The sequence below is a fragment of the Spinacia oleracea genome, chromosome 3, assembly GCF_020520425.1.
Source record: "Spinacia oleracea cultivar Varoflay chromosome 3, BTI_SOV_V1, whole genome shotgun sequence".
NCBI lineage: Eukaryota > Viridiplantae > Streptophyta > Magnoliopsida > Caryophyllales > Amaranthaceae > Spinacia > Spinacia oleracea.
Window position 1 is genome coordinate 128,150,361 of NC_079489.1, and position 10,420 is coordinate 128,160,780.

The following is a 10,420-nucleotide window of genomic DNA, read 5'->3' on the forward strand; positions in this document are numbered from 1 at the left end:
TCTGCGACGCAAATTACTCAATTAAGTGCATCGCAGATTTATAATTCTGCGTGGCAAATGACTCTAGGGTGCTCCTAGAGTCATTTGCCACGCAGAATTATAAATCTGCGATGCAAATGACTAAATTTTTTTTTCCCCGAATCATTTAACATGACAGGTCTCTATTTTCTTTAATTTCCTGGCGCCACACTTTCTCAAAACCCAATTTCACCCTAGCTATTTAGTCTTTGCCTCTTTCTTCTTCTTCCCTGGAACTCACCACAACTAGGGCACGACAATTTCTCGAACTCACCCCCACCGGCGAGTCTACCATCGGAGAATTACGTACGGTTGATGACATCAAATACCACCGGAGACCTCAACACAGTCGTCAGAGAACTACAAAATTAGGTTTTGTTCTCATTTCCCTCTTTTTCTCTTTAATTTATTGTTGCGAATTTGTGAATTTCGTGTGCTTTATTCGATTTTTTAATTCAATTTGTAATTTCTTCTACAAGTTAGGTTCTTTTTCCTGAAATTTTCAATTTTAACCATGGAATTCGGTTTTTCCCCTGAATTTCTAAAATTTCAATGGTTTTCCAGTTTTATGTTGAGAGTGTTTTGCCATGTTTGTTGAATACTGTTTTTCTAGAGTTTCTTGGCATGGGTGAGGCACCGATCTACAGACTCAGATTTTGATGTAGACACTGGAAACGTGAGTCCAATAGTCTGAGACGAAGGTCGAGTCCAATAGTCTGGGAACTTGGAGCATTATATCTTTAGGTTTTGGTTGCTTTCTTCTCTCTGGTTGGGTTGTCTACTTTTTTTTTAATTGATTGAGTTATCATCTGTTGTGTAAGAATTGATTGAGTTATTAGGCCGTCTTGAGTTCGAACTGTTTGGATAGGAACTGAGATGACAGTTGATGAATCATGAATGATAGTTGTTGTTACTGCATTTCTGGCTAGCTTGTTTTAATTGCTTATGCTTATGCATATGCACATTATGTGTTGGCAGGGCAAAAAGGGTGTGTGGATAAAACTTCCCATTGAACTTGCAAACCTTGTTGAAACTGTGGTCAAGGTACGCCACAAGCAGGGCAACACAAATAAAGGAAATTAGATCGACATCGATAAGTTCTGCATATCTTTTGAGTCTGAAGTCGACAAGATATTAACTTTCCAGTCTACTTTGTGGATTTGTAGCTTTCATTCTGTAATCATCTTATGTTGATTATAGGAAGGCTTTTGGTATCATCATGAAGAGCCAAATTATCTAATGCTAGTTTACTGGATTCCTGAAACTATTAATACACTCCCTGCAAATGCTACACATCGTGTTGGAGTTGGTGCTATTGTCTTAACAGAGAAAAGAGAGGTATGCAGTGTTTTTTCCTTGCCCCTAAGATTCTTCTACATAAAATGATCTATATCTATAATTCTGTACATCGCATTTTACTGTCCTGCAAATCAGTTTTAATGCCCAACTACAGTGTGCTAATTCTGTATAGCGCATTTGACTGTTTTGCAAATCAGTTTTAATGCCCAACTACACTGTTCTAATTCTATATAGCGCATTTGACTGTCCTGCGAATTGGTTTTAATGTCTAACTACAGTCACTCATCTTAATTGTAATCCAGAATTCCAGATAGCTTATTTTCTATGTTTTACTTTGTATTTCTAGTTTAATTGAGCTTGATCAGTCGGTGTTTGTAGATGCTTGTAGTACAGGAAAAGAGTGGCAGACTTCGAGGAACAGGTGTCTGGAATATCCCTATTGGAATCGTGGATGAGGTATATTGCTAATAGACTTTCACTCTCCACTTCCAATTTATTGTTGCCTTGTGCATGTTATAAGTTTCTATAGGTTATTTTTACCATGTACAGAGAGGATATATGTGCAGCAGCCATCGGAGAAGTTAAGGAAGAGACAGGAGTAAGTGGTCTCTTGATATCATATACAAAGTATTTTTCCACTATGGAAGGAGACTCCAATTTTTGCTAATTTAATTCTGCCGCTTTAGGTTGACGCAGAATTTGTCGAGGTAGTAGCTTTCAGGTATGCCCAATATATTATGCTTAATTGGATAGGAGCTCCATTGATATTTGGCTGCTTTTGACTTTCTACTTGCTTACCCTTGTTACTTTTGGGATTGTTCACTATCAATGTCATCCACAAGGCTGAGCCGTCTTATGCAGGTCATCCATATCCGCGGGAGTTCTGAATGCTGGCACTTCTATCCATCGGGAAGCCTTGTCTAGCATTTCTTCTCGACTGCAAACGTGTAATAAGTTTGAAAACATTCCTTAGGTTCTTTAGTTCAAAGTTAGGTTCGAAAACGTCATATTTGCCTAAAAATGTCCTAGAACGACCCAATTACCCTTAAATGTGAAATAATAGATTGTAAAGAGCCTTAGAAAGTTGTAAATATGCATATTAAAGGTGTAATAAGTTTGAAAACATTCCTTAGGTTCTTTAGTTCAAAGTTGGGTTCGAAAACGTCATTTTTGCCTAAAAATGTCCTAGAACGACCCAATTACCCTTAAATGTGAAATAATAGATTGTAAAGAGCCTTAGAAAGTTGTAAATATGCATATTAAACGTGTAATAAGTTTGAAAACATTCCTTAGGTTCTTTAGTTCAAAGTTGGGTTCGAAAACTTCATTTTTGCCTAAAAATGACTTAGAACGACCAAATTAGCCTTAAATGTGAAATAATAGATTGTAAAGAGCCTTAGAAAGTTGTAAATATGCATATTAAAGGTGTAATAAGTTTGAAAACATTCCTTAGGTTCTTTTGTGATAGAGTTGGGTTCGAAAACGTCATATTTGCCTAAAAATGTCCTAGAACGACCCAATTACCCTTAAATGTGAAATAATAGATTGTAAAGAGCCTTAGAAAGTTATAAATATGCATATTAAACGTATAATAAGTTTGAAAACATTCCTTAGGTTCTTTAGTTCAAAGTTGGGTTCGAAAACGTCATATTTGCCTAAAAATGACTTAGAACGACCAAATTAGCCTTAAATGTGAAATAATAGATTGTAAAGAGCCGTAGAAAGTTGTAAATATGCATATTAAACGTGTAATAAGTTTGAAAACATTCCTTAGGATCTTTTGTGATAGAAATTTTACTTGTGTTATTTATTTTAATGCATGTAGTGTGCTCAACAACCGAGATCACTAGAATGTGGCTACCACGTCATGCGTTTTATGTACGACATAATAATGAATCATGGTAATAGTCAAGATCTTACTAAGGTATGTTCTCATAAACTACGTACTTTAATTTATATAATAAATTGAAGTACACAAAACTATTATATTGATCGATCGTTGATAAATTGAATTATTTACACTTTTTTAGGATTTTTCAAGAACATTGCCTTATTCACCGGAGGAGATTAATGAGGTGAAAGATTTTTGGGCAGATTACTTCATGAACAATGTCGACTTTTAGCTTAATTTGTAATATGAACTCGATCTCTAGCTAGATACCTTTGTTGTAGTAATTTTATGTTTGTTGTAACATGTTGGTTGATCTATGACGAATTTAATTGCCTTTTATTGGGAACGTAAATTACGTTGTAAACTATTGTGACAGGTATTATTTATAAATGTATTCCCGGTATTGGGAAGCGTCTACTTTCAAAGACGATCATGTCGGAATTTCCAATAAAATAATAAAAAACCAATTTAAAAAAAAAACAAAAAATAAGTCATTTGCCACGCACGTTAGCTTAATGTGCGAGGCAAATGACTTAATTTTTTGGCGCTCAAATTGTCATTTGCGTCGCACATTAAGCTATTGTGCGTGGCAAATGACTTTTTTTTTGGCGCCTGAAAGTCATTTGCCACGCACTTTAAGCTAATGTGCGTGGCAAATGACTTTTCAACATGGTGCCTGAAAAGTCATTTGCCACGCACATTTGCTTAATGTGCGACGCAAATAAGGGTCATTTGCATCGCACTTTTGTGCGATGCAAATGACTTTTAGTCATTTGCATCGAGATCTTTTGCCACGCACAATGTGCGATGCAAATGTGCTTAAAAGTGCGATGCAAATGACCCTTTTTCCACTAGTGTACGTATCGGAAAATATTATCGGAAATGGAAATATTGCCGGAATCGGAAATATTGCCGGAAACGGAAATATTGTCAGAATCGGAAATATTATCGGAATCGGAAAATAATTCCGGAAACGGAAATATTAAATATTTGTTCGAAACGGAAATTAATTCCGGAATCGGAAATATTAAATATTGTTCGTATCGGAAATGAATTCTGAAATCGGGAATTTAATCGGATGCATATCGTACGAATTAGCGTCGTACGAGGCTCGCTAGACGAAGGCCCAGCACGAAGCCAGGCCATCGCCCAACAAGCCACACGCATCACCATACACACGCCAAGCCTCGACCAGGCCCAGCGCAAGCCAGGCCCAGCTGAAGCCATGGGCGCGCGCGGACAGCAGCATGGGCCGAGCGTTGTGCGCTCAGCGTGGGCCGCAAGGCCTGCGCGGGTGTACGGTGCTCGTGCGATGCTCGTGTGCGAATCCTAAAGCTATCGGGATTCGATAAAAGATTAAATCCTAAACCTATTAGATAAAGTTTATTTAATAGAGTCCTAGCAGGATTCTAATTAAATTAATTAGTATCCTAATAGGATTCCAGTTCCTTTTCCATACCTCTATAAATAAGTGCCTAGGGTCATTATTTACAGAGACGATTGAAGTATTCTAAAGGGTAAGTTTTGAAAGAAAAATTCAGCCACACACTTGCACTAACCTAGCCGAAAATCTATACTACCTTAAGGGCGATTCTAGTTGGTCAAACTTAAGTCGGATCCGGACGTACTGTAGACTATCTACGGAGGGACGACATTTGGAGTCCTAAACACTTGTTCTTGTTCGGTTCGGGCGCAGCTAGGGAAGGCACGCTACAAAGTGTATGCATCTATACTATGCTAAATGATTATGTGTACATAATATGCTTTCCTGGCTTTATGGTTTTTCCGCATGATTTATATATTGTCATATGAATCATAACTTAACAGTGGTATCACGAGCCTCTTATTATTTTCATAATCTAAATTGCATAAACATGGTTAAATATTACAAATTTGCAAGAATTAAAAGGGGTGATTAATTTTCGTAATTGTTAATTAATTGCAAATTGCGTTTATTTAATTATATGTACGCAGTTTTTCGGCAGTTTCTTCGTTACTCATCCAAATCGAGTGATTTTTGTGTCAATTCCGCATGTAAAAGGCATTCTAAAATTTTGACAAAAAAGTTTTTTCGCCGAAACCCAGAATTCCCAATTTCGAAGCCTAATTATGACTTTTCGGAGGTTTTAGTTTTTCGAACGCAAAAGTTTGTAAATTTAAGATGTTAAATTAAGTATTTGCGATTCTTGTTGATAAATCTTGAGTTTTTGATTGACCTACAGTATATGTTTAACAAATATGAATGCCTAGACTTGTTAATTTTACAACCTAATTTGTAATTATGATTCATTTGTTGAAATTCGAATAATTTAGAATTGATTTGTTTTTCATAATTAGTTAATAATTTAATTAGGTATCCATGATTAAAATCCACCATAAAAATTGTTAATTTATGTTAAATTTTAAATTTTTATGACCTAGATTTGAATCCATGTTAATCGGAAAATAATTGATTAATAAATTTTCGATTTTTCGCCCTAAAGTTATGAAATTAATATGATTTATTAATTTGTCATTAATTTTGAATTAAAAATTTTAAATTTTGATAAAGCACGCCCATAAAACTTGCACGCCCAAAGCAATGGACGCTACGTGTTAACCTTAAGGGGTGTTGTATATTGCGGGCATGCGACGACGAGCAAGGGAGCTCGTCGCCCATGCGGTACAAATGCAATTAGCAAAGCTATGGTGCACGAGCACAAGGCAGCAGCCCTGCCTTGTGTCGTGTGCTGTGTGCGATGGGCGAGTGGGCAAGGGCGAGAGCAAGGCAGCGAGCAGTCGCGTGCAACGCGCACTGCCTCGTGCAGCGATCGAAGCCTCGCGCGCAGCGAGAGCTGGCTCGCGTGCGACGAGCGCTACGACTGCATCAAAGCCTCGCGCGCAGCGAGCGCTGGCTCGCGTGCGACGAGCGCTGGTGCGCGCCCAGCGATGGTGAGCAGCGAGCGTGCTTCGACGATGCCTTGCGATGGTGAGCAGTAGCAGATGCGACGCAGCACATAGGCTGCGCGCACATGGCCAGCGATGGCTGCGTGCGTGTGGCCTATGGCTGTGCGATGCGTGGTGATGTTGCGTGCCTTGAGTTACGATTAGATCGTTTTAAAATTTTAATTTGAAATTTTCAGTTTACGTAATTTTAATTAATTTTAAAATTAATAATTTAAGTTATTTTCTTGGATTTTAATTTTGAATATTATAATTATAATAAATTTCATTTATTCTAATTATTTTACTAAAATTAAAATCATGAATTAATTTAAATACGACTGAAAATAAATTAAATATGTGGATTCAATTATAAATTTATATGAGCTTTAAATTTTAATTAAATTTGTATGTTTCCGGTTAGACTAGAAATACATTTTTATGTTTAAAATTAGTAAAGCATATGAATTTATTTGTTTAAGTGGGAGCCCTTTTAGTCATAAACTCTTGATTAGGTCTACAAATCCTTAAGGTTAAAACAACTTGATTAGAATTAATAAGGAGTGAATAATTTGTAGATTATTGGTGCCCTTGATTAATTGCTGCAAATATTTATGTGATGCATAACGTGTTTTACTAACCAGCTATGTGGGCCATTCATGATAATGAATGGGTGAATGGTATATATTGTATATGTACTGTTTTGCAAGTTATGAAGTAACTAGTATGGCCCAAATAGGATAGAAAATATGGTCTGCGTACCATTAATTTGAATGTAATTGGTCTAAAGTACCAAAATTGTTTTTCAATTCAAATATGGTCTGCGTACCATCAAATAGTTGTAATTAGTTAAATTATAGCTTATCCTATTTGAAGAAAATGGTGCCTCCCACGGAGATTTTCGAGACGGACTTTGAAGTTGAAGCTTCAAGATGAAGTCGGGCCATACTAGATCACATTTATCTTATGCATGCTTTAAGTTATTTATTGATTTAAATATGTCTTAATTATGCATGATTAAGGATCTTAGTTCACTTAAAATCTAACCAACATAGTAAGAGCCTTAAGTTCCAAACTTAAAAAAAATTGAGTTAAAAGGTGCCATGCCAAAATATACACTTGCTTGGATATCCTTTACATCAATCTAGTAATAGTTTTCGCTCAGCGAGGTGTTACTTATTGGTCCTAAAGGGGCAAGGTACACAAATAATTGTGAGTACATGTTAGTTTTGGTGAAACTCAACGATATAAGTAAGGAGTCCTTTTAGGTCGTGGCAAAATCGATAGGTTTACCTAATAAGTTCTTAGACGTGCCTATCAACCAAGAATAGTTTCTAGACTATTAGCAAAAGGTTTTTCCTTACCTAAGATGTTTTAGGATTGAGTCGACAAAATGTGCTTAATTCTTCAATGGATTTTAGGATCTTGGAATCATTTTATTCACACCTGCCGGAACAATAAATTCGAATAAAATGCTAATAACTTGTTTGAATTGCATGATTGCTTTAATTTTCAAGTTATTATTCATGATAAATGTTTAGTCTTTGCATGCTTCAATGTATGTTTTAATTATTGTTTATAATTAAATATCTTGCACTGCCATAAATCCTTTTAGAAAGGTAACAGTAAATTTCCTCGATTGGTAGTGAATCCAAGAACGATTCACGGAAATGAGAGAAAATGAGCAATTTAAAATGTACGTTTCTTTTAGCGACTTTTATGGTTGTTTTCGAGTATAAAAGTCAAATGGCGAACCGATTGGTGCTTGTGAATTAAAAATACAATGTAGTTTTGAGATAATAAAGCATTGAGTTTAAACGCTCAGCTTTACCAATGGTTAACAACCTAAAATCCTTTTGCCATTTAATTCTCGAATGAGTCTAGTCCCTAGACATTCGAATAGATCGATGCTTAAAGAACTTTAGAAGCTTCTGGTAAGATCATCTAGTTGAAACAGAATATTCAACATAAATGGTAAGAACTTTGTTGGAGTGACATTGGACATGTCTAAACAAAGTATAAAAGTCAACACTAGAGAATTCAATTCTTAAGGCTATTAGAAAGGGCACGAGAAATAGGAAAACAAAGGAACAAATGAAAGGAATTTACAATTCCGTTTCTACCTATAAGTTTATGTTTAAAAGAGCAGTGACCTAGCAATCAAACTTCCTTGGTATCATATACCGCTTGAGGTTCTTACTTCGGTAGTAACTCAAACAATGGAAGCTAGGATACACTAATGACCTACAAGTGGGAAATGAAGCATGGCAATGTTACATTAGTTGTAGGGTCATTTAGTTTGTTTTAAGTCCTTTCAAAGGCTGGAACTTAATGGCTATTTTGTTCCATAATCAGCATACCTAAATTTCTGTTTTCAAACACAGAAAAACTCACATTCAAGAAAAACAAAAACAATGTTTGTTTGTTTATTTGAATAAAATGGTCAATTACGGGTTGAGTCAATATGCTTGATTAAAACAAACAACTCTTTAACAATAAGAACTTTACTAGGTTCAAATCAACCCCTTGATTTGAGTTCCACTAATCTTTGGCATTGTTGCTTAGACCATATCAACCAGTTAACATTCAAAAGCTCTATTTTGATGGACTTTTGAAAGTTCATTGATTTCTATATCAATTTAAGACAAGCTAGTCTTACTTGTTGAAAGTAACAAAAGATATGAACTATTGTTAGAACGCCTAGACGATAGAGTTCAAAGCTATAGAAAGGTTTTATGACTTTATTATTTCACACAGATTTGAGTGAATATAGGTTTATTTACTCAATGTGATATAAGTTTGAATCTGTTTGGCTAGTTCAAAGATTCAGAAGTATAAATCCCACTTGGCAAGAAATCATAAAGATCTAGGTTAGATCATGTTGATGATTACTTGAGACCAAATATGATCATCAATGATTGTGTGTTGTAATTTCACAATCTAGGTCCATAAGATATGGCATATCTTAGTTGGAATAATCGAAGTCAATTAGTACTTGATTCGATTAATGATGAATCATAAAGACTTTTCCTATAATTTCTAAAACAAAATGCTCAACTACCACCAAACTAAACCAAATTAGTCAAAGCTATTGAAAAGTAATTTCATAATAACTTTTCATAAAATATATCTAGAGAGTTGGAAAACTCAGTGGGAGCTTAGTGTTTGTCATTCGACAAACTGAGGCCCAAGTATAGATATATATTTCATTGTGATTTATTCAAATGAGAAACAAGGGTATTGTTACGAATTTTTGAGAACACAATGTTTGTTTGCTCGAAATAATGTCCTTTTGGAGATTCGTTTCCAAAATGACAAGTGGGAGAAAATGGACCTCGAAAGTCTTCGAGGCGAACAACAAACATAAACGGACAATCCGGAGGCTTTTCGAAGTTCTTTAGAAAATCCGAACACGTATTCTTTAAGGACTTTAGAAGTGGCTTTTAAAGAATAGACATCTCTTAGAAGACTTTACAAGTGCTTTAAGGAGAACAAGAATATTCAAAGGACTTTCAAGTGGCTATTGATATTCTATTGTTTGATGTTCTATACCCAAGTAGGCATAGAGTTCAAGTCACTGAAACTATGCAATTCTTCTATTAGATAGTGAAGAAACCTACAACTTGCCGTCAAACTATTATCACAAAGATTAATGAGTTTGTGACTTGTAAGAAAGCTATGACGAAATATTGATTCCCTAAAAATGGTTAGAGGCCATATATAGACTATATGTTTAATTGGTTAAAGGCCATAAAACATAACCAATGTTTTGATGACAAAATTGAAATTTTGTTGATTTGCAAGAATAGGTTAACACCTGTTGGTTGAAAATTGGTTTTAAGGATAAAAACCATCAAACATGGAATTGTGTTCACACACAAATCTAGATTAGTTGCTAAAGGTTACAAGAAAATTCATGGCGTGGATTGTGTTGAAACCTCATGCATAATCGTAATGCTCAAGTCTATAAATCAAGCAATGATTGCATATTGGTACATATGGCAATTGGATGACAAAACGTATTCCTCAATCAAATGTTGGAAGAAACTATGTACATGGCATGTCATAGGATTTGTGGATCCAAATAATGCTTGAAAGGAAAGCTAGCTTATGAAATCTAAGTACAGATTTAAGCAAGCAATTGGGAATTGGAATTGTATTTTAGTGAAGCTAATAAATATTTTAGTTTCATAAAATGTACAAGATTCTTATAGATATATAAGAAGTTTAGTGGGAGTACATAAAACTTAATTGGTCCTATGTGTATCACACACATATCTCTTCATTGTG

General features: G+C 35.2%; 1 protein-coding gene across 1 annotated transcript; it reads left to right on the forward strand.

Annotated features, from left to right (window-relative positions):
* Positions 1 to 894: 894 nt before the first annotated feature.
* LOC110788977 (nudix hydrolase 2-like) lies at positions 895 to 8,043 on the forward strand (the record flags this gene model as incomplete). The annotated part of the gene is made up of 7 exons (XM_056839628.1): positions 895 to 900; positions 997 to 1,062; positions 1,219 to 1,356; positions 1,696 to 1,774; positions 1,866 to 1,915; positions 2,004 to 2,038; positions 8,022 to 8,043. Coding segments are annotated over exons 1-7 (396 nt in total), but the record flags the coding sequence as incomplete, so codon positions are not given.
* Between the last annotated feature and the right edge of the window lie 2,377 nt (positions 8,044 to 10,420).